Here is a 24,929-nt window from a genome sequence, read left to right on the forward strand (position 1 = left end):
GTCCTGACCCTGAAACGTATAGCATCATCTGCCAAGGGGGCTGAGTTACAGAAAAGTGTGACCACAATAGAGAAATGAGCTCAAAAATCTATGTATGACCTTGGAGGAGGAATATTTCAAGCTATAAAGGCCAGTGTCTGACCGTCTGTCTGTTTCTCTCCACATATCTAGTAGTTGAAACCTTGTCAGGGACCATTGGCCCTGTCACCCTGCCCTGACCACTTCCCCTTCCATTTCTTAATATTCTCATATCTGGTGCCTTCACTCACTGAGACCAGAGATAGCTCCCCTCTCTTTTGTGCATTCAAGGAGGGATTGTGAAGATTGATGATATGATGTCATTCTAATATTTGTTATTACCCTCAATATGCTTATCACCATAGGGCAGAAATAAAGCATACAAAGTCATATCCCCTGGCAATTTACATTCAAATGGTTCTTTCTCTTCCTTGCACCTCCTCTTCTCTTCCTCCATCACTTCTTCCCCCCCGAGATGGAGTTTCACTCTTGTTGCCCAGGGTGGAGTGCAGTGGCACAATCTCGGCTCACTGCAACCTCTGCCTCCCCAGTTCAAGTGATTCTCCTGCCTTGGCCTCCCAAGTAGCTGGGATTACAGGCACCCGCCACCATGCCCAGCTAATTTTTTCCAATTTTTAGTAGAGACAGGGTTTCACCATGTTGGCCAGGATGGTCTCAAACTCCTGACCTCAGGTGATTTGCCTGCCTCAGCCTCCCAAAGTGCTGGGATTACAGGCATGAGCCACCGCACCTGGCCCCTCCATCACTTTTGAATATGCATTTTTGGTCTCTCACAGGTAATCCAAATGAATGCTTTTGGGGACCTTGCCTTCAAGAATGAAATTAAATTTCACATATACCTTGCTGAGTAGCTTCTATGGGCCTAGAATAGGGCCAGGTACTGTAGAATTAACTTACAATCATTCACTTATTCATTCATTCAAAATTTGTTGAGCAACTACTATGTGCTAGACAGGCAGGCAAAGTGTGTGGCTGCATGGAGCTTACATGGTAGAACTTATAATATTTTGGAGGAAATAAGATTCATTTTCATGAAACAGTTGCATGTGCACAAGAGAAAAAGATACAAGAGAGAATGCCAGAATGTACTCAAATGAACTGTGGTAGCTAATATTTGCTGAGCCTGTGCCATGCCCTGAGCTCAGAGTATCTAAGCCTCACAATGGACCTATTTTCCCCATTTTATAGATAACGAAATTTTAGCTCAGAGAGAGCAAATAGTAGGTAAGAAATATGAATCCAGGCAATCTGACTCAACAGAGTTTTAACCATTACCCTACATTGTATGCCCTAAATTGAATATAAACATTGGTTAAACCATACTACTGATGATATTAATAAAAGTCAGTCTGGAAAGGACTCTAATACTGGCTTCTCTTGGCATTAGACTGTCAAAGCCTGCCCCCAATCCATGCCACACATGTAGGGTGGGAGCAAGACCTCCAACCTGGCCAGGATGTGGGAGGAGTGTATTAACCTCAAAGACATTGGAGAAAGGGGAGAAAGGACAGGGTGTGGTCAGAGGGAAGGAGTCAGACCCAGAATGGCTGGGCATCTGCTCCAAGACAGGGAGAGCAGAAGAGGCTTAATGAGGCAACTGAGGCCCTGGGGAGAGGGGAGCAGCAAGAATCTCATGCATGAGTCGAATCTTGGCCAAGGGGCGGACTTTGAGGGGCTGGGTTTAAATTGGAATCAGGGCCCTCCACTGGCTGGGAAGAGCTGCGCTCCCTGGCCCTAGAGTTTTGGTCACCCAGTCCAGGTCTGGGGAGCCACATTCATAAGGCTCAAGGGCCAAGAGGAATAGCGGGTTGTTCAGAGGGTGGGCTTGGCAGCCAAGTCAGCCTCCTTTTAGAGTCTGCAGCTCAGAGAAGTGAGTCTTGATCTCTTCTCACAGGGCATTGGTCTGTCACCTTCTCCGTGGAAGTCTCAAGCTCTGTGTCCAGAGGCATTGCTCACTATTGGCATTTCCAGGGCCAACTGAAATCACATCTCAAGTTCCCTGGAGCCTGTACCGAGGGGCCCCCGTGAAAAGGCATTTGTCCCAGGGGCTAAGCATCAAATGGATAACCATTTTGTTCCATTTCACGCTCTAATTTTTCTTGAGTGGACCTGTATTTTGCTATTTTCTTTCCATATCTCGCCTCCTTTTACTCTTTGCCATTTCCACTGCTGGTTACCACTCTTACCAATTTATACATTTCATTAATATGTTAGTTCCATCCTCTTCTCAGTCATTAATAAAGATGTTAAATAATCCTGAACCGAATACTCACTCCTGTAGGGCCCTACAGGACTCTTTCCTTTAATTAGTTGTGCTACCTTTCATCTATCTAGTGTCCTTCGGTTTCAGATTTCCAGCTGGTTTTGAATCCATGTGACTTTTTATCTAGTCCTGTTTGAACTAATTTCACGAGTGAAAATCTGAGAGATGTTTTACTGAGTGTTGATTCAGGTCCAGGCCTACAGAGAGCTTTGCTATATTCAGATTTTTTTTAACAGATTAATAGAGTACAATTTGGCCTTAATAAACTGAGCCTTCCTAATGCACCTCTTTCCAATATTCTTTTCAATCATAGCAGTATTTTCTCCATTAATGTCATGGTAATTTGAATTGTGTTGACGTCAGACTTCACAAAAGGTACTCTTACTGTCAGAAGTAATCCTCTTAGACCTTTTGAAAGATAACTATTTCTTAGTGGTTGTTCTATTTCCAATATCCTATAATGACTTAGTTAAAAATAAAAAATAAAAAGGATCAGGTATTCTATAAATCTCCTAATTAACCAGTTTCTAATGTGCTTTCTTATACAAAACAGGGAGTGAAAACCAGAGCTCATAGTAGTTTATTAAATAAGTTCAAATTGTGCAGCCGTTTAAAAATAACGCTGAAGTCTTTAAAATGTAACCTACAGGAAGTAGACTATTCTGAGGTTAATTGCTGGACAACATAAGGCTGTGATGGTTATAGTCAATGGTATTTTGAGTTGAATATATAGAAATCTCGGACATACAGTGAGGGAGGAATCCCACGATAGGGCTGTAAGAATTTGTCTCTTTGTATTGAGCTCAATTATGTTTTACAATTAACTCCCTCTAAAATGTATAAGCTTATAGGGCTGGCTACTATATGCCAGGTTTTATGAATTAACTCTTGATGAAAATACAAAAATTGATCTAAAATATTGAATGTGTAGAACCTTTATGGGGAGATGATTCTTTGCTCTTTTGTCTGTACTGGATTTTTCAAAATCTTTATTGGTAAAAAGAAAGAATGTATTTCTAAGAATTGTTGCAACCATACAGGGCAGCCATAGAGCTGACCCTATATTTTGTTTTAAAAATATTGTTTTATACCTGCACTATTTATTTAGGAGGGTCCTCTTGGTAGCTCTGTAACCCATTTATTAAGATTAGAAGAGGTTCTACCAGCAAACAAAAGACAACTAATCTGACTCTGTTTGAAAGCAGACTGGAAGCACCCACTTTCACAAGACAGGCCAGGGCTGGATTCCATCCTAGATGGCCAAGAGAACCCTCTCTAAACAATAGGGGTTTAAAATCTTTTTGGAGTAGCAAGGCGGTCTCCACTCAGGGAAATAAAAAGTTAATAAGATGATGTGGCAAGTCGTCTGATGGTGTTCGTAGAGCCATTTAAGGAGCAAAATATAACTTCCTTAAAAAATCTTTTTTACATTAGTTGTAAGGCTCTCTTTATCCTCTGCAGAGAATGGAGAAGTAGCATTTACTTGGCATGTTTGAAAATTTTGCTTGAGCAGACATCAACAGTATAAATATAAGAAGCAGGAAGGACTATCTAGAAAGAAAAGAATCCTGGGAATCATAGTTGACTTGGATGTAAATGTGAGTCTGCAATGAGGTTTATATAAAAAAAGAAAAAAAATTCTATCTTGCTCCCCTAAGAAGACAGTGGACTCCTCTAGAGCAGAGGTCGGCAAATGTTTTCTACAAAGAGCCAGACAGTAAATATTTTAGGCTTTGCGGGCCGTATGGTCTCTGCTGCAGCTACTCCACTCGACTGCTGCAGTGCAACAGCAGCCAGAGACACTACCCAGACGAGTATTTATGGGTGCTGAAATTTGAATTTCATGTGTTTTTATATGTCATGAAATATTATTCTTCTTTTGACATTTTGTCATGGGCCATGCAAAAGCAGGTAGCGGGCAGGATCTGGCCCGCAGACTATAGTTTGCCAACTCCTGATCAAGTGCAAACATAGATCATGTGTCCCCCACAACATCTGGCCTAAGGACCCTGCAGGTGCTCAATAAACACTTGTTCTCTTAGCTGTCACCATGTAAGAGCAAAGAGTAAGCCTTTTGCTATATAACACACACTTGACATTTGCAATCTTGAAGGCTTTGCTAATCCCCCCATTCCAAGTACCACTCTAGCAGATAATTTCCCCCATAAAATGCAGTCAAGTATAACAGAATAATTAAAGTGACCCTTTCAGGCCCTTAGTGATTCTATAAATACAGGGCTAACGTCCTTCACAAAGTGATTAAAATAAATTCTGCTACCAAAATCAATTCTGTGTCACGTTACATCATTGCTGTGATGACATTAACGATGAATTTACCTCAATCTGCAAAACTAATCCAAAGCACTGATGAGTGATGGGCACCACTGTGCCGTGTAGCACCTGTGTGTGCCGAGGAGCAGAATGAGAAAATGTCTGTTTCAGCAGGATGGGCAGCCCCTGTAGCCCAGCAATGCCACCCCGATGAGTGTTCCATGCACAAAGGAGCAGAGGATACTCAATTGCTTCAACAAGTAGGTGTTAGACAGGTGTTGGACATCACGGAGTTCTCCCAGTGGCTCAGGGGCTTCTTCCTGGACTTGGTCCTCCAAGTGGATGCACTCAGCATTTAGAATTTCACCAAATGTCATGTGATTAAGCATCTCTGGACCTTGGGGTCATTTTCAAATATCAAGACTGAGTATGTTCTGTGATGGTAGAGGATATAGGGGGAAAAAAGAGCGTGAGTATGATGTTCACTCTTGCTGAAGATCTGCTGGACTTTATATTGGGTAGAATCTTAGAATCTTATGTCCTGTTTTGGTCACCGTATTATAGAAGAATACAGATTTGCTGAAAATGGTCTACAAAAGAAGAGTGAAATTATCAGAATGATAGACAGTAGCATCTGTAACATAAAAGTGAAAGAAATCAGGATTGTTTTATCTTGAAAAGAGAAAATGATCTTGCTATCAAATAAAGGGCTTTTTTTTTTTTTAAGGGAGAATTTGATTAGACATCACAAATGGAGAAGTAAGGTGGCATTCACCTGTATGGTATGAAGCTAGGTAGCAAGGGACTCGAAGGGACATGTTCTTGACCTTAGGCCTGATAAAGTCTGTTGAAACTGGGTAGCAAGAAGGAGGTTGTGGTATCTACAAACCTTGGTTGGCCACAGTGGTTTAGACATCCAACTACTTGATATTAGGTGACTGAACAGGTTGATTTCTTGAGGTTTTTCCCCCTGCAGTGTCCTCCTGGATTCAAATAGCCTCACTGTAACAAAAATATGACTGCTTTCTTGGGGATTGAATTTATCTGGAATGACATTTATTTCAACTTAACGATGAGTCTGTCATTGGCCTACGGTCAGTGGACTCTCTTTCTTTTCCTTGATTTTGCTTACATTGTGAGCCTCCAGAGGCTGTAAGGCAGTAAACATTTTCAAAACTCTAGTGATACCTAACTCTTCGGACAGAATATCAGACTCTTCAACTGTATTTTCAACTGTCTTGTGAGACAAAGACTAATTGGTTTGACCTCATGCTGTCACATGTTGAGAGACATGAATCTGCAGCACTCTCCCTTGAATTCATTGATTTCATTAAACACCGTCTGCTTGTGTTTGCAAAATGTTGTAATTTCCAAGTGATTTCTTCGAACTGCAGCGCATAAACAGATTTTTTTGGAGCGATGCCATTTCTTAGCTTTGATCTCCTGTTTTAATCTTTTCTTTCCAATAGGTCTTCTACATTAAGTCCATTGAGCCACAGAAAGTATCGACATTAGGGAAAAGCAACGTGATAGTAACAGGGGCAAACTTTACCCAGGCATCGAACATCACAATGATCCTGAAAGGAACCAGTACCTGTGATAAGGATGTGTGAGTGGAAATACTAATAATTTATCCTTGGTAACATAACGCTCAAACCTGTGCCGAAGGAATATCAGTGTGATTATAACCTTTATATAGTCAAATTATTGCCATGCACCAAAGCAGGCCAATTAGTCAGAGTATTTGACGTAATATAATTCCAACACGTAAAATAATTTTCACAACAGATCTGAAGTTCATTGTGAGAGAATCTGTTCCATGTTATTCCCCAAAAATCTCAGTATATCGTCATTTCAGGATGTTGCCTGTTTGGGGTCTTGATTCATTTTCAGTAACAAAATCAAGTATATGGAGTAGCAAACATCATTCTTTAGGTGATGCACTTGGAAAAATAGTTGAGTACCTTGAAATTTGATGGGGAATTTTTTGGAGCAACTCTTCCAGTGTGCCACCCAAAGTTGAAAAAACAAAACCTTTTGGATCCATTTTATGTGGACATTGTATTCTTTGTAGCCTTCTCTTTACTGGTTTGGTTTCAGCCTCCAAAAATGAAATTACTACTACATATAATGGTAGTAAAAAAGAACACCCCAACATAAATATCTGGCTAATGTATCTCTTGAACATTATTATTTCTGTCACTTCTTTCCCAAACTCATCGCATCAGTGAAACTTGGAGAAAGAATTTTTGATTTCTACCGATGTCCTTGTACAAATGGTTACTCCCCCCTCAAAAAAAAAAAAGTGATGTGATAACTGCAGTTATTAAATAACACAACAGATTATTTGAGTTTTCTGCTTGTTAACTCGTATAAGTTTGGGCTAATTTGAAGTAAAAGATATTACAGTCTACATAGAGTATAACACTAAGCTTATTTTCATCATGGAAATGCATTTAAGACAATCTGCTGAAGCGTGATGTTTTGATTTTTAACTACTAAAACAGATTTGTACAGCATTCTAATCTGCCATGCTTATTTACTGAATTTTCCGCTTTAATTCATTTTCTGCACATCACTGCCATGCCCTTCCCCTCATAGCAGTAAATTTGGAATATCTGTGATCTTGATGAGAAAAGCTGCTCATTGGTGGCTTGCCTGTGTTCTGCTATTTGCCAGAATTATCAAACACACATTAGAGGCTGTATCTGTGCAATATAGGTTTTTTTGTGCTGTTTATCCTGGCTAAATACCTTATTGCAAAAAACTTTCATTTTATGTAGCGAAATCTGTGAAGTTAGACACCTGTGTATTCACTGAAAGGCAATCAACTTCATGGAAAATAAGTAGTTTTTCAGAGCATTACCCTGTTTCTGACTCTTTATGTTCTCATTTTAATTCCGAATGTGTCTTGAGATACTGCAGTTATTAAATTAAATGACTAGGAGACCTTTCTGCATGTAGCATTTCAGTAACCACATCTGTGTGGTGAACCCAAGTTCACAAGCAGTCAACATAATACTCAGTTAATCCTATACCTGAGCCCAGGCTGTAATCCCAAGCTCTTTTAATATGGTACTTTTAAAGTGGGTAATTATTTTAAAGAGAAAAATACTAGTAGTGGAATGACCTACATTTTCACCTCTCTTCTTCTAAAATTTATAAACAAGTTTGAATTTTAATATTCAACCACTTTATGATAAATTTCCTAGAGCTTTGCTCTGAATATAAACCTGAAAATGTACGTCTGAGGTGGTGTAAGTACAAACTGACTCAGATGTTTTTGAATTTGCCTTATCCTAAAGGGTTAGTGATAGCATTAAAGTTAATCATCATGCACATGGCTTTTAAGTAGTAATAATAGATTCTCATGTAGCATGATTATACTGAGCATTATTCAGACACAACCCAGGCTTAATGATTTGTGCTTTAGAGGGTCATTGTAGACACACAGAGGAACTGCAGGTGACAGTGGGAATGTCAGAGAAAGCTTCGCTCTGACTCTGAAAGGGAGCCAAGCATCAGCTGTTGGACGTCAGGAGCACCCTGGACAGCCCCAGCTAAGTCCCAGCCTGGAGACTCCTTAGGGGGCATGTTGGCCCCAATGCTGATTGATTCTGAGATGCCTGGGCTCTTGGTTTAGGTCCCCTTTGAACAGCAGAATTTCCATCTCTGTCTGGTGCTGGGTTTTACCCTCTCAGTGCTTGACTAGGGCTTTTTTTCTTGAGCTTTTTATTATGGAAACTCAAACATAATACACGAGAGATGAGTGTAATGAACCTCTCTGTAGCCATTCCCGGTTTCAAAGCCTATCAACATTTTGCCAGTCTTGCTTCATCTATCTTATCTGGGGTTTTTGGGGGGGCATGATGAGAACCAAACACCATATCCTTCACTGCTAAATACTTCAGTATCTCTCTAACAGATAAGCCTAGTGCCATTATGATACTCAACAGAATTATCCATAATTCTTAATATAATGTAACCCCCAGTTCATGTTCTGCTTTCTATTAGTACTTCTTCAAGGCAATGGTTACACCTCCTTCCTTTCCCACTTCTAAGGGCAATGCAAATAAGAAAGATAAAAATGTACTAAAGAAAGAGGAACCCAGCCCCTAATAATACCAGCTTGGGTCATTGGCCCCTCATGAGTCAGTAGTTGCCTGCAGCTGTTCTGCTCCTTCATGAAGTGTTGTAGTTCAAGTGAAATTCATCTGCTGTCACCTTGGGTAATCAACTGTGCTAAGTGTCTGTGTCATGTGAGAGTTCTTTTTCTACTCCTTTCTAGGATACAGGTTAGCCATGTGCTAAATGACACCCACATGAAATTCTCTCTTCCATCAAGCCGGAAAGAAATGAAGGATGTGTGTATCCAGTTTGATGGTGGGAACTGCTCTTCTGTGGGATCCTTATCCTACATTGCTCTGCCACATTGTTCCCTTATATTTCCTGCTACCACCTGGATCAGGTACTTTCTAGATTCATAATCTTTTTCTCTCATTGTGGTTAAAGGTCATATGCCCAAAGATCATTGATTTTATTCAAGTAAATTCAGAAACAGTAGTCATTCCAAATTCCTCTCACCAAGTTCTCCTTAGGATTTACTCCTAGAAAAATGCATACCTGACAAGGCATTTGCTTCCCATACTCATCGTGAATGCTATGAGCACATCTTTTTCTCTTCACCATGGCTGCTGAGAAACTCACAGCTGAAATGTTTGCCTAGGTTTTTGATATAGATATATGACACTCTTTACTATGTGTCCCTCCTGCTCGTGATAAAAGGCTTCTTTCTTACCTCTTTCATTTTATAGACTTTAGATACTAGTCTATCTAACTAGTCTATCTAACTAATTAGAAAACTAGTAAGCCGTTTTGAATTCTTTGGGGGAAATATTGGGAGCTATCAAAATGAAAAGCAGAATCAACATTTTCAAGATGTTCCCTAAGGGGGAGATGGAAACCCCAAAATAAACTCCCCCAGATAAATCCAATATGTTAAGAAAAACATTTATCTCCCTAGTTGAATTTTTTCATTTATTACTATTATGTATTTTTTACATTTTCATGGGTACATAATACTTGTACATGTTTATGAGACACATGTGATGTTTTTTCTATGATCATACAGTGAATATGTAATCATCAAATCAGGGTAATTGGAATATCCATCACCTCAAGCATTTATCATTTCTTTCTGTTAGGAACATTCCAATTCCACTCTTCTAGCTATTTTAAAATATGCAATAAATTACTGTGAGTTATAGACACCCTACTATGCTACTGAACACTAGATCTTATTCTATCTCATTGTATTTTTGTAGCCATTAACTAACCCCTCTTTATCCCTCTCTGGCCCCACCACACCACCCTTCCCAGCCTCTGATACCTATAATTCTACTCTCTATCTCCATTAGACCAACTTTCTCAGCTCCCACGTATGGGTGAGAACCTGCAATATTTGTCTTTCTGTGTCTGGCTTATTTCACTTAACATAATGTCCTGCAGCTCCATCTATGTTGTTGCGAATGAGAGGATCTCATTCTTTTTTGTAGGCTGAATAATACTCCATTGCGTATAGGTACCACATTTTCTTTATCCTCTAATCTGTTGATGGACACTTAGGTTGAGTCCCTATCTTGGTTATTGTGAAGAATGCTGCAATAAAGATTCCCCCTAGTTGAATTTAAATTCACTTTCATAATATTTTTATTCCTAAATCTCTTTAGGACTAAAATCCTAACGATATTTTCTTTGCCTGACACAGTATGAAGCTAATTTTCAAAGTACTCTCTAGGTAAACCTACAGACAAAGCTTTGTTAAAAAAAAAAAAAAAGAAGAAGAAGAAGAAGAAGAATAAAAGGAGGGGAAGAGAAAAAGGAAAAAAAGTAGAGAAGAAAAAAATCACTTTTAATATTCTTATTTAAGATCAAGTGAGAGGTGGCTATATTAGTCTGCTAGGGTGGACATAAAGTGCCACAGCGTCTGTGGCTTAAACAACAGAAATTTCTTTCTCCCCAATTCTGGAGGCTGAAATCATGGCGTGGGTAAGGTTGGTTTCTCCTGAGGCCTTAACCTTGGCTTGTAGATGGTCATCTTCTCTCTATGTCTTCACGTGGTCTTCCCTCTGTATCTCTGTCCTAATCTCCCCACTTTTTTTTTTTTTTTTTTGAGACAGTCTCACTCTGTCACCCAGGCTGGAGTGCAGTGGCGCAATCTTGGCTTGCAACCTCCACCTCCCGGGTTCAAGTGATTCTCCTGCCTCAGCCTCTCGAGTAGCTGGGATAATCTCCCCTTTTTATAAGGACATCCGCCATGTAGGATTAGGGCCCACCCCAGTGACCTTGTTTAACCTTCCTTACCTCTTTAACCACCCACATCTCTAAATACAGTCCCATTCTGAGGCACTGGGAGTTAGGGCTTCAACATACACATTTTATGGGGACACAGTTCCATCCATAATAGTAAGATAAGGAGAACTGAAATTTCAAAACCAAGGCTCTAGCATGACATCCCCCACTCTAGGACCAATTCCATTCTCCATATAAAAGGAGACATTGATGTGGCATGCCCCGTGTGCCTGGTGTGTTCATCTATTGACTAGGTTAATCCTCACAACAAATTTATGAGATCTGCTATGGCTTGTCCCTTTTGCAAATGAGGGAACTGGGGGAGAAAAAGGGTTCAAACAACTCACCCCAGCCTCCCAGACAGCTGGGACTAGGAGGTTGGGCTCTGAGCCACTGCAGTATCCTGCTTTGCTGTAAAGTAAGAGGCTCCCTACTATCCTGTCACCTGCGACATTCTGAGCCTGTGTGTCTTGGCTGCTCCTGGGTCACTGTGCCTTGAGCAAGAATGTGGCTCTAAATGCTGGCCATCAGGAGAGCACGCTTGGCTTGGTTTTCTAGTAATGGCTACAGACTGGCATGAGGCCAACTCAGCCCTTCCCCATTGTGGCTGGAGGATTCAGAGATCAGTGTCTTCTCTCTGTCCTACACAAATTGGGTTGTTCAGGCCCACCTCCTGGTCTTGTCATCAGGGGCTCAGCTGGCTGTTGGACCTGACATACCCAGGCTCTTGTCCCCTAGAATGAGTGTCTGGTGACCTACGTGAACAGGGGTACAAGGGCAGCCAGAGCTGTGGACAGCTGTTTCTTTCACACCCAGTGACCGCTTTGCTTATATGCACTGAGAAACGCGAAGTTATCTGGCTTGGTTTTAGAGAGATAGAATGTAGCTGTTATTTATATGGCGTACCAATAGGAATTTACACTTTTAATGTCATCTGTAATTTTACCTTGCCCAAAGTGTTTCCTGTCTCTCTAAGTAACATACCATTGGTAGGTTAGGAGTTTGATTTGGAAAATTGTTAGATTGAAGCCTCTTTATATAGATTAAACAGTAATCAAACAAAATTCTGTTTAGTGAAAACTTTTCAAGGTACAGCTCCTGATCTGATTATGATACAAACAAAATTCAAATTCTATCAAAGAATCTGGGCATTTTCCTAGAATTAAAATAGGATCTGACCTGAATTTTTATATTTATGCATCTTGAAACCCATGAATTTGTGGCTGGTATCCTGAAAAGATTTCTAAAATTGTCCTGTATTTGAAATTAAAATTCATTAATTTGCTCTCAAACATAATTGGGTTTAATATTAAACATGAATAAATTGATAGCTTTGTTCATAAATGCAAAATGCCTGTGTGTTAGCTATGAAACCCTTATTGTTGCTTTTATTCCTTGCAGTGGTGGTCAAAATATAACCATGATGGGCAGAAATTTTGATGTAATTGACAACTTAATCATTTCACATGAATTAAAAGGAAACATAAATGTAAGTCTCCAGCTGCTTTGTAATAATAGTTGTTTTCAAGGATGGTTCTATTTTCATCACACTATGCTATGTTGGGGGTATTTTTTGTTTCTGTGACTTTGGTGTTATAAACTTTTACCTATGCTATCATATGTTCTATCCGTGCTAGAATGGAAATAATAAGACCTTATCCTTGTAGCTGAGTATTTCTAGTTGCAGCAATGAGGAAAGAGAAATGAACTTGGTACGATAAGACGTGACATTTTCTTTTTATGTGATTTGTGGCAAGTCACCCTACTGAGGCAATGCTTATGAATATGTGTGAAAATGCTCCGTGAATGGTTAAGGTGTGATATAAAGAATTGCATTTCTGTGAAGAGTAGGTGGTATTGTTCCCACTGCACAGAGAGAGTTGGGTTCACAGAGATTAGATGACTTGCAAAGGTCCCAGAAATCTTGTCACGTGCTTCTCCTTCTCTTCGACCCAATTTGTTCCCTACCATCTGATGTCACCTTCTCTTACCTTTCATCTCCCCGCAGGATAAATGGTAGGAGGGGTCTGTGTTCCACCCTTGCCCAATTCTCCCACTGGTGGCTCCGGATGGGGATCCTCTAGAGCAGGGGTGTCGACCTTTTGGCTTCCTTTGGCCACATTGGAAGAAGAATTGTCTTGGGCCACACATAAGATACACCAACACTAACGATAGCTAATGAGCTAAAAAATGGTTTGTGCATAATTTCCGTGATATCCACCACCACAGATAAGCAAAAAAGTCCTCACATTCAAAAGGCTGGACACGGCTGCTCTAGATGGAAGCTTCTGATGCCAGGAGGGAAGATGAGGGATTTCACATACAAGTCAGGCCTCCAAGTGTACTTGCACACACTTCTAAATACCCTTCCCCATTCTTTCTTCCCCTTTTTCCCTCTCCTTGATGAGATATGTGAGGTGGCTGCCTCTCTGGGGCCCTACCTGACCACTTCCTGCCAAGGCTGACACACTCCCTCCTCGGGAGCAGTGTGGGTTCAGACCCAAATTCCGGGGGCCTCCTGATAGGCCGTCCTTACAGCCTTGTTGTGCACACATTCGCCTGCTGACACAGTTCAGAGCCACTTCCAAGCCTCACACTGTATCTGACTCCAGGCCTCATCTCCATGGTGTGAACACCTCCAGTTGAATGACTCGTATACTTTGACCCTCTGACCAGAGGCATTGCCTGAGTTTGTCACGGACTTGCTCTCCCTCCCACTTGCTGTTCCCAAATCAAGTTGAAGTTTTTGAGCACCTACTGCAGGCAAAACATTTGCTGGGTGCAGGGACAAAAGATAAGTGAGATAGTCATGTTGCCTTCATGGAGGAAGGCAGCAAATCTACACTGGGATTGAAAGTTGAGGCTGGGTGTGGTGGCTCACGATTATAATCCCAGCACTTTGGGAGGCCACGGCACGAAGACTGCTTGAGGCCAGGAGTTCGAGACCAGCCTAGGCAACATAGTGAGACCCCATCTCTATAAAATAAAAATAAAAAAAGTTGACAGCACAGAGTATCATCAGGTTCTAGGTCCTCTGGTTCCCTAACTGTTCAGAAACCCTGTGAGTCCAAGAAGACACCATGTATTTTCACATGAAAGAGAAATTAAACATGGATGGGATTAAGTACGCCTGCAGTATGGAGGGGTGTGGGTGGAAGCAGGGAGGTGAGTTCAGGTACAGAGGACAGAGTCCTCGCAGGCCCGTGCTGGGAACATCACTCAATCCTGCTTAGTGGGAACCTAGAGGGTGGGTTGGGAATGACCAAGAGCGATAGCTGTAAAACTGAGTTGGGGCCACAAAAAGCAGCATCAGGCTGAAAACTTTGCCCTTAATTCTGTAGGCAGCAGGGAGCCACTGAAGATCTCTGAGCAGGAAGTGACATAGGTCTAGGTACACTGGACTCACACTGGACCAAGACAATTAGTGACAATGAAAGCAGTCAGAAGGTTACCAATGGAAAAAGAGACTATGCAGAAAGCAGTAGACTAGGGACAGGGGAGGATTCTGACCCAAAAGGCTTCGGTGTCCTGTCTTGAGTCCTGGGAAACCACGAGAAAAGAAGACAGTGTCCAACCCCCAGCAGGGGCCAGCTCCTGAAGCGCTTGTTGCCGCTGAATCACTCTTTGTTGGGGAGCCTCCTGCAGGGCGGTTATTATTTTGGCAATGGTGCACAGCTGAGTTTGGAGAGGCAAGAACTGAAGAAAGGCTGGGAGCCCAGTGAGGATGCTCATGCCAGTGCAGGTGGGTCTGAGACGTCCACAGTCTCCCTGGGCTGACAGCAGGTCCCTTTGGGCTGTGGTTAGCAGAGCAGGTCTCAAGTGCTGGGGCATGGTGAAGCTAGAGATGACCAGCTTGTCTTTATAGCAGTATCATTAAAGGGAGAGCGGAGGTGACATCATGGGAGTGAGAGCACAGAGGAGGAAGAAAAGAGCACCTAGGACTGGTGGCAAAGCTTCATTTTAAGGAATGACAGACAGTAGGATGAGCCGTGAAGGTGGCCGAGAAGGTGCTCAGAAACCAGTGAAAAAGAGTAAATCGCATGGTGCGAGTTTGTCACGAGTATGGAACTGTAGAGTCTTGAGGATAATGAGGTTGGGTGATCCTCTCGCCGGCAATCCTTCTAGAAGGCATCTTCAGTAAAAAGCCAGCCTGCTAGGAGTTAAGGCTGCTGAGGCAGTAGAGACAGTGGTTTTCATCCTGAGGACGGAAATGTGAGCAGAAGATTCAGGGCTATAGTTTGGAAAGATGTGAAGGGAAAGGAAGGTTGTGCTTGTCCAAATCTCAGCTCTTTACATCATATTTTCCCACCAATTGCTTCTTCCTATTGTCTTTTTTATGCTCTAGTATCGGGGGTGGCGGGGGTGGGGGAAAAATAGTTTCTCCCACCTGACAAATTTCTTTTTATGAGTTATAATTGCTTTTCTGTAGAATGTTTGCCATCCTCCCTTAACCCACCAGCCTCCTCTGCCTGTCCTTCCGTACACCTAAACAGGACAATATATTTATGTTATGTATTTACTAACTTTTTAAATTTTATTTTTTATATATATAGAGAGAGACCGGGTCTCACTATGTTACCCAGGCTGATCTCCAACTCCTGCGCTCACGTAACCCTCCTCCCTCAGTTTCCCACAGTGCTGGGATTACAGGCGTGAGCCACTACGCCTAGCCTATTTATGTTTTTGGTTTTGTTTTTTTAATCCTGTAAATCAGGCCACCTTTTCTGCATTGTTTTCAGTTTTCATGCTCTTCATTTCATGGGAGTTGCATTGTTCCTTTTACTTTTGTTTTCTCCTGTTTTCTGTTACGCCTGAAAACCCTTTTCCTCCTTGTGGCTAGTGACTTCTGCTAAGGCCCTGCAGGAGGGTCCCCCAACAAAGAGTGATTCAGCTGCAACAAGCGCTTCAGGAGCTGGCCCTTGCTGGGGGTTGGACACGTTTCTTTTCTCATGGTTTCCCAGGGCTCAGACAGGCTGACCCCAAGGACACCTAAGCCCCTTGGGTCAGAATCTTCCCCTTTCCCTAGCCTACTGCTTTCAGCCTAGTCTCTTTTCCCATGGCATAACCTTCCAGCTGCTTTCATTGTCACTCATGATATTAATCGTAATATTAACTAGCATGTTTTGAGTGCTTACTGTGTGCTGGGCCCTGTTCTAAGCAAGTATAATCTCATTTAACGTAGCCCTCATTTAATGTAATGTAGCGTGAAGTCAATCCTGTGAGGGAGGTAGTATTGCTGTCTCTATATTACACATGAGAAAACAGAAGCACCAAGAAGTTAAGTTGTTCAGGTCACTTAGCTCTTAGAGATCAGAGCTGGGATTCATTAACAAAGTTACTAAAATGTTCTTTTCTTTTCTCCCAGGTCTCTGAATATTGTGTGGCAACTTACTGCGGGTTTTTAGCCCCCAGTTTAAAGAGTTCAAAAATGCGCACAAATGTCACTGTGAAGCTGAGAGTACAAGACACCTACTTGGATTGTGGAACCCTGCAGTATCGGGAGGACCCCAGATTCACAGGGTATCGGGTGGAATCCGAGGTGGACACAGAACTGGAAGTGAAAATTCAAGTATGTTTGTTTTCTTTCTGGGTGGGATGTCACCCTGCCCCCTTGACTGGAAAGGTGTGTTTATGCTTGTGAGTTTCTACACGTGCTCTGATTTCTCCATCTTCATTTTGTTCTTTACAGAAAGAAAATGACAACTTCAACATTTCCAAAAAAGACATTGAAATTACTCTCTTCCATGGGGAAAATGGACAATTAAATTGCAGTTTTGAAAATATTACTAGAAATCAAGATCTCACCACCATCCTTTGCAAAATTAAAGGCATCAAGACTGCAAGCACCATTGCCAACTCTTCTAAGAAAGTTCGGGTAAGTGACCTGGCAGTCCCACCTGCTGTCTTTACCTGATTTTTGTGATAATTCCTTGGCTAAACCAGAGGCCAGAATGGAATCTTGCATGGATCTTCAGATCCTCACTTTAAATAGAAGATAAACAAAACTGGTACTGCGAGCCCAAGCAAAATAGCTCCAAAATAGATGGCTGAATCCATCCCTGTGCCTGTTTGAATGTCAAAGCGTTGGACACACCATTGTCTATAATCCTAATGAGTCTTGATAGCTTTTGTTCTAGCCATACGTTTATACAGTAGCATCGGCAAGCAAAATCTCTAGACCCATTGACAAATGAGCTGTCACTGTTTTCTCAAATGCAGAGGTGACATGTCTTAGCAGAAACCCAAAACAAACAAGGGCCTCTTCAGCACACTCTGGGTAGCATTAGAATCAGATGGAGACCAGATAATCTCTGGGTCACGGGCTGCTTCCTTCACCATGAAGTCATACTTTCTGTGATTAATCTTTTCCTAGATATGTTTGGGGGACGCATCACTGCTATATTTATGTCCCATAATAAAGATGTGAGACCACTGAGAAGGGAAACATATTAGAAGTCACCCTTTATAGTGTTCATGCCATATGAGGCTCTGTACAGCCTATATAAATTTTTTGATCTATCATCATAAATAATTGGATAAAAGACAATGAAAAAGAACTTCAGACTGGAAGGCAACAACAAAAATGTGTTCATGTCCCAGTGGCACCAGTTAATAGCTCTGTGGCCTTAGGTAAATCACTTGAGTTTCCTGAGCCTCTCTTTGTCCATCTGTATGATAAATGGGGTTAATAATAAGTTTTATTTATTTTTTAGGCAGAGTCTTACTTTGTCACCCAGGCAGGAGTGCAGTGGCACGATCTTGGCTTACAGCAACCTCCGCTTCCCAGTTTTAAGCAATTCTTCTGCCTCAGCCACCCAAGTAGCTGGGATTACAGGTGTGCACCACCACGCCTGGCTAATTTTTTCTATTTTTAGTAGAGACGGAGTTTCACTGTGTTGGGCTGGCTGGTCCCGAACTCCTGGCCTCAAGTGATCTGCCTGCCTCGGCCTCCCAAAGTGCTGGCATTACAGGTGTGAGCCACCGCACCCAGCCAATAGTAAGTTTTAAATCAGGAATAACAGCTAGCCTGGGAGAGACAACTCAAGCCTATAATGCCAGCACTTTGGGAAGCCAAAGCAGGAGGATCACTTGAGCCCCTAGAAGTCTAGGCAACATAGTAAGACCCTGTCTCAAAAAAAATAAGGAACAACAACTCAACTAACCAGTGTTCCTACCTTTCCTGTTAGTTGAGAAGAGCAAATGCTAGCATTCTTTATCATTCACGACATAGCTCCTAAGAGCCTACGCCGTGATGGGGACAGACAGAGAATAAAACAGACAAAAACATCTGCCTTTATGGAGGTTCCCTGAAGAGACACAGTGTGAAGAATATAAATAAAAATTGTGTTACTTGGTGGCAGTTGCTATGGAGAAAAAAAGCACCAGTGCGGGGGGGTGGGGGGGGTGGGAATAGGAGCATATAGGGGGGCCATGCTGCAGGTTTTGCAATGGTGGGCAGAAAAGCCCTGCCTGTGAAGGTGACATCTGTATAAGGAGGAGTGGGAACAAGCCATGGGCTGTCTGGGGTAGAACGTTCTAGGCAGAGGGAGCAGAGGTTGCAGAGGTCCTGAGGCAGGAGGCTGCCTGGCGTGTTTGAAGAGCAGCAGGGAGGCCAGTGTGACTGGAGTGGAGGGAGCAGAGCAGAGGCTTCTGAGGTTAGAAAGTTCATGGAGAGAACAGGAGATGATTAGGACCTTGTGGACCATGGCGAGGGCTTGGCTTTGTGGGCTGGGGAAGGCATGGGAGAGTTTTGAGGAGGGTGCCATGAGCTGACTTATTCAGATGACGTCATGAATTTAGTCAGGACAGCCTACCAAGAGGCACTCAACATCCCATTTCAGAGATGAGGAAAAAGATGACTGGATGTGCGTACCTAATTCAGGGTTCCATAGCTGAGAAGCAGAGCAGGTGGCAGAGCTGGTATGGAGAGCTTCAGCTATCCGGGTCCAAATCCATCCTCCAGCTACTGTGCTCAAATGCCTCCATGGGGGCAGCATGGGTCCAAGGATGGAAACACGCCTTAATACTTGTATGTACATCAATGAAATAATTAAGCTTCATGTAGAGTTTTTCCCTTGACAAGTTTCACAAAATATAACCAAAAAATGCTAAAACTGGAAAAATCCATCAGGGATGATCTGATCAGCACTGCCAATCTGGTTTTTGCCACAGAATGTTTTATTCAAAATAGGATGCCAGGTACAGTGGCTCACACCTGTAATCCCAGCAGTGTGAGAGGCTGAGGTGGGAGGATCGCTTGAGTTCAGGAGTTCGAGACCAGACTGGGCAACATAGTGAGACCCTGTCTCTACAAAAAATTTAAAAATTAGCCAGGTGTGGTGGTGTGTACCATAGCCCCAGCTACTTGGGAGGCTGAGGTGGGAGGATCACTTGAGCCCATGTGAGTTCGAGGCTACAGTGGGCTATGATCACACCACTGCACTCCAATCTGGGCAACAGAGCAAGACCCTGTCTCTAAAACAAAAATAAAATAAGCCTGCCTGTAAAAATGATAAAAATTGAGTTTCTCCCTTAGAATAAAGGGCGGGGGCTTCTTGCCTACAGGTTACTGCCTCTTTATTGGCTCCACTCCTGCAACTTAAGACCCCCAGAGCAAAGAGGGCCAAAATTAAGACTCTGAGGGTCTAGTCCAGCACGCCTCAACTGACATTTCAGGAAACTGAGGCACAGTGAATATTCTGGATTTGCCCAAGGACACATAGCTAATCTGCCACAGAAATGAGAGTTGAACTCAGATATCCTACCCAGCTCACTGCTTCTTTTTGTATTGTGAAGCCATTTTAGGGGGGAAATTATGTAAATAAATACAGTCCCCAACTCATTGGGTCTAATGACATTCTTTGTCCCATCAGGTCAAGCTGGGAAACCTTGAGCTCTACGTCGAGCAGGAGTCAGTTCCTTCCACGTGGTATTTTCTGATTGTGCTCCCTGTCTTGCTAGTGATTGTCATTTTTGGTAAGTGCCCTGTTTAATTTTGTCAGAGAAATTATTCCCTGGGGCCTCTCGCCAGGCAGGCAGACTTTCAGCTTTCAGGGGCTGTTTGCTTCAATTAAGTATAAATGGGTGAAAGCCCAAATCAAAACTTTGAGAAACGAATAATAGGTACACGCTGAGGGCTTTCTAAACATTTCTTTTGGCCAGGCATGGTGGCTGATGCCTATAATCCCAGCACTTTGGGAGGCTGAGGCAGGCAGATCGCCTTGAGGTCAGGAGTTCAAGACCAGCCTGGCCAACATTGCAAAACCCTATCTCTACTAAAAATACAAAAATTAGCTGGGCGTGATGGCAGGTGCCTGTAATCCCAGCTACTCAGGAGACTGAGGTAGGGAGAATTGCTTGAACCTGGGAGGCGGAGGTTACAGTGAGCCGAGATCACACCACTGCACTCCAGCCTGGGTGACAGAGCAAGACTCTATCTCAAAAACAAACAAACAAAAAACAAAATTTTTTTTTAAGGATGCTTCATTCATAGAAGGCTAGATTACATAGATGGTATCTTGGGATTTGAGGGATATAATCTACTTTGCTTCTCCATTCCTTCGAATTGTGGTGACAAATGTTCATTTATGCAATTCCCTAAGAACTTCTCTGGGATTTTGGGCTCCCAGGACTTGGTTATTTTGTCTTGACCACCCCCCACCACCCATCACCCCATTCTCATCCTAGTCTTGATTTTCTGGGCAGAACCACACTTTAGAAGTGTGGTCATGCCTGGGCACAGTGGCACACACCTGTAGTTCCAACACTTTGGGAGGCCAAGGAGGGAGGACTGCATAAGTCCAGGAGTTTGAGGTTACAGTGAGCTATGATCGTGCCACTGCATGCCAGCCTGGACAACAGAATGAGGCCCTGTGTCTAAAAAGTAAATAATTATTTTTTTTAAATAGAAGTGTGATCTATGTCATCTCTTAAAGTGGTCCCGGGCTCATCCATACACAGTGAGCCCACGGTGGTTGCTCATTGGCTAAATCTGGCCCACCAATATATTTTGTTTTGCCCGTGTAGCATTTTCTAAAACTATTAAGTAGCTTATAACATTTAAAAATTAGTGATTCACATTTTGAAACATCTCTTGAAAATGTGAAAGATTTGGATCATTGGATCCCCAATTTCCATAGCATCAGTTTATTAGAGCTGAGTAGCAGCTACGCCCTTGAGAGAGGGAATGTGCTCCCTAGGTTTTGACCACAGTCGCCACCACTCCCTATTGTCTCCACCTAGGCCATTTAAGTCATCTATGTACCTGATATCTGCAGCCATTTCGTTTGTGACTCTGGTTCTGAGCTGCTTGTCATTTGAAGTCTATTTTCTCTCATCCTTCTTTGAAAAAGGAACTCTTATCCACTAACAAACAGCACTTTGGCCAGGCCCCGTGGCTCATGCCTGTAATCCCAGCACTTTGGGAGGCTGAGGCGGGTGGATCACGAGGTCAGGAGATCGAGACCATCCTGACCAACATGGTGAAACCCCATCTCTACTAAAAATACAAAAATTAGCCGGGTGTGGTGGCACGTGCCTGTAATCCCAGCTACTCAGGAGGCTGAAGCAGGAAAATCATTTGAACCTGGGAGCTGGAGGTTGCAGTGAGCCGAGATCGCGCCACTGCACTCCAGCCTGGCCACAGAGCAAGACTCCGTCTCCAAAAAAAAAGTCCTTTGTATTTCTTGATTTAACATAGGTACTGCCTTTCTGAAATTTGATGGCTAGTACAGGCAGTTGCCAGTGTCTGCTTCCATACACTCATTTATTCACTCATTGATCCCTGCATCTATTTACCTATGTTCATTGAGCACCTGTTATGTTGCTGATAACTGTACAAGTCTCTGGAGCTAGAAAAAAATGAGCCTTTGCGTGCATGAGCCAGTGTTGCTCAAACTGAGGCCTGAGGAACAATGGTCCCAAGTGACTGTCCTGGAAAAAGGGGTTCCATGGTCAAGGAAGTTTGGGAATCACTACATCATACTCCACCCTTTCTTAGACATGCACGATGCATGTTATTAAGACTGTTGACTTTATGAAGTAGTCCAGTGAAGAGCCATATTTGTTTCCTCCAGCATTATTGGTAGCAGAGCCCGTCTATTACGTAATTTCTTTTCTTTTTTTTTTTTTTGAGAAAGGGTCTCACTTTTTTGCCCAGGCTGAGTGCAGTGGCACGATCATGGCTCACTGCAGCCTTGACCTCCTGGGCTCAAGTGACCCTCCCACCTCGGCCTCCCAAGTAGCTGGGACTCCAGGCATGCACCATCACACCCATCTAATTTTCTTTTTTTTTTTAGAGACAGAAAAATATCTTTCTCTGTTGCCCAGGCTGATCTCAAACCCCTAGCCTCAAGCCATGCTCCCACCTCAGCCTCTCAAAGAGCTGGAATTACAGACGTGAGCCACTGCAACTGGCTGTAATTTGTATAAGTGAGGAGAAGCTTCCTAGAATAACGATGGTTGATTGTTGAATACCTATACTTTTTTAAATAATACATTCTTAATGCTTTTTGTGAGTTAATTCTTATAATCCTCCCAGCATCACAGTGAGATAGGCAGTCTTACAGAGAAGGCAGCCAGGCACAGAGATGCTGAGGAACTTAACCCAGGTCACATAGCTAGTAAATGGCAGTGCAAGGACATGAACCCAAGCACCAAATTGGGTTGGTTTATGGCCTCTGCAGCACAGTTAGAAGCAATATGGAGGTATGGGAGTTCCTTGTGGCTCGCTCCTCATGTCACCCCATTAGCTCTATGCAGGTTTGGCCCATGTAGCCAACTGTGGATCTGCGGTTCCTTTCTGCATTTGCAGCACAACTTTATTTCTCCAGGGATGCTTACAAACATTCAAAAAGAATGGAACAATGCAAGTGGCTGCAGCTGTGGGGAAGAAACTTGGCTTGTTTCATTACATTTCAGCCAACTGGGATCTTTGGTTACAAGTGAAGGTTATTTGATTTAGCTTTCACTTGTAGAATGAGTAAGGCTTTGGTTTTTTTCTGCTGCATTTTAGCATCTTCCTCTTCAGAGTGACCCCTCACTGGGAAATTTTCTTTTTTATAAGATCCAGCTCTTTAATGCTATTTTCTAGTTTCATTCTATCTCTTGCTGTCTGTCCCTATCTGTTTTTTGTTTTTGTTTTTAAGAACTGTAAAGGTTGCTGTTTGTTTTCATTTTTGGTTTTTGAGTTACCATGTCCCTCTGATGCAGCGTCTCTGTCTCTTAGCGGCCGTGGGGGTGACCAGGCACAAATCGAAGGAGCTGAGTCGCAAACAGAGTCAACAACTAGAATTGCTGGAAAGCGAGCTCCGGAAAGAGATACGTGACGGTAGGCTCCAAAATTGTATTTGTAGAAAAATAAGTCTTTTATATTTATATTTTTATTTTTTTACCCTTACATGGAGAGGGCCACAGTAATGAGAACTGTTTGTATAATAGAAGAAAACAGAACAGCAGGGCCTGGGCCTGGCTTTGTGTTTTATTTCAGCTCTTCTCTGCAGCCAACCAAGTCATTATCTATTGTTTCTTCTTTAATGAAAACCAAGGTCATACTCTGTGTTAGACAAAACAGTAGAAGATCTTATCCATTGTTTGTTTAGTTAAAATATTGCTCTTGGGATTCTGTTTTGCAGGCTTTGCTGAGCTGCAGATGGATAAATTGGATGTGGTTGATAGTTTTGGAACTGTTCCCTTCCTTGACTACAAACATTTTGCTCTGAGAACTTTCTTCCCTGAGGTAAAAGAGCATTGATCATATTCCGAAGGTTGAGTCTTGAATAATAATGAAGGTGCTTGTTGCTGTTGTCAAAACGAGTGTTTGCTTCCAAGGCAGCTATAGATAATGTGTTTGGTACAAAATAATGGCTTAAGTTTGAGCAGAGCAGGGAGGAGGGTAATTATTAATTGCATTGATTAGGGTATAAAATAGTGATGGGTCACTGGTGATTATTCTTTGCCCAGTAACAAAAACCTAGGAGGGACAGCAGCTCAGAGTGATGATTTTTGCTTTCTTTTACTCCCAATGTAGAACTGAACGTGTAGCTGGGAAGTGAGCTAGTTTATTTAAAAATCAATAAATTGTGAGCTAGCCAATTTGTTGTGTTTATCTGCATGACTTACATTGCAGTGACTAGATTATTCACTATTACTTCTCAATTGGAGAGGAAAAATACTACCGGTCAAAAGGGAGGAAAGTAGACATGGATGGAAACAGGCATTTTTAGCCATTTAGAGTTCTTATGGTTCTCTTCGATAGTTTTTCTTTAGCTGATCAGTTTGTATCGTCCTCATTTAGTAGACATAGATGCACGAACTGATTAATTCATTTGTTCTAGGGCTCTGAGGAGTCGTCTACTTAACCCTTTGGGTTGCTGGTCTTACCTATGTTCTCACGCCTCCATTTTCTCACCCACTCACTCAGCCTTTTCCATATACCCTCCCAAGTTTTTGGCGAGGTACACTCATCCTACGTATCATCACCGCCATGTCCTGATACCCCAGCTCCGCCAAATTGCCCTTCTTTTTTGCGGTCTGATGACCACATAGAGGCCCAACCTCTTAAACACATCAATACCAATGATCACATTTCAATCTAGACTTCTAAGCAACGGCTGAAATCTCTCCAGGCCAAAGGAGAGTTTGTATCATCTTACTAGAAGCTTCTCCGGAACAACTGGCCAGAAGCCTAGAGTTCAGAAACCCAGACACATGCAGTAAGCAATTTCCAGTTTCTCTATAATTTAGAAGAGGACACCATGATATGTAATGCGGGGTCTGGAGGTTGGAATGCCTCCATAAAACACCTGCCATATTTTTTGGTCCAAGCCTTAGTGTTATAAATCAAGAAGGCTGTAAATAAGACTTCAGCTTTTTGTGCTGGTGAAGTTTGTTTCCTTTAACTTATCCTCCAAGAGTACAGAGGCACCGAGATTTGCCATTTGCCACCTCATCCATTTCTATGGCAGAACACCACCTGGAGAGGGGAATTCGATTCCCCGAATCAGGA

The 24,929-nt window shown here is 42.5% G+C and overlaps 1 protein-coding gene across 3 annotated transcripts in view; it reads left to right on the forward strand.

The window, feature by feature from the left end:
* PLXNC1 (plexin C1) overlaps positions 1 to 24,929 on the forward strand; it is a 159,301-nt gene that overhangs the window by 83,058 nt on the left and 51,314 nt on the right. For all 3 annotated transcript variants that reach the window (XM_002823595.5, XM_054527490.2, XM_054527491.2), the window contains exons 10-17: positions 6,043 to 6,182; positions 8,862 to 9,041; positions 12,326 to 12,413; positions 16,290 to 16,493; positions 16,614 to 16,799; positions 19,798 to 19,900; positions 23,151 to 23,252; positions 23,557 to 23,660. In XM_002823595.5, coding sequence (XP_002823641.3) covers positions 6,043 to 6,182; positions 8,862 to 9,041; positions 12,326 to 12,413; positions 16,290 to 16,493; positions 16,614 to 16,799; positions 19,798 to 19,900; positions 23,151 to 23,252; positions 23,557 to 23,660 — 1,107 coding nt within the window. The remainder of the gene's footprint in view (positions 1 to 6,042; positions 6,183 to 8,861; positions 9,042 to 12,325; positions 12,414 to 16,289; positions 16,494 to 16,613; positions 16,800 to 19,797; positions 19,901 to 23,150; positions 23,253 to 23,556; positions 23,661 to 24,929) is intronic.

The sequence above is a fragment of the Pongo abelii genome, chromosome 10 (assembly GCF_028885655.2).
Source record: "Pongo abelii isolate AG06213 chromosome 10, NHGRI_mPonAbe1-v2.0_pri, whole genome shotgun sequence".
In the NCBI taxonomy this organism is placed as follows: domain Eukaryota; kingdom Metazoa; phylum Chordata; class Mammalia; order Primates; family Hominidae; genus Pongo; species Pongo abelii.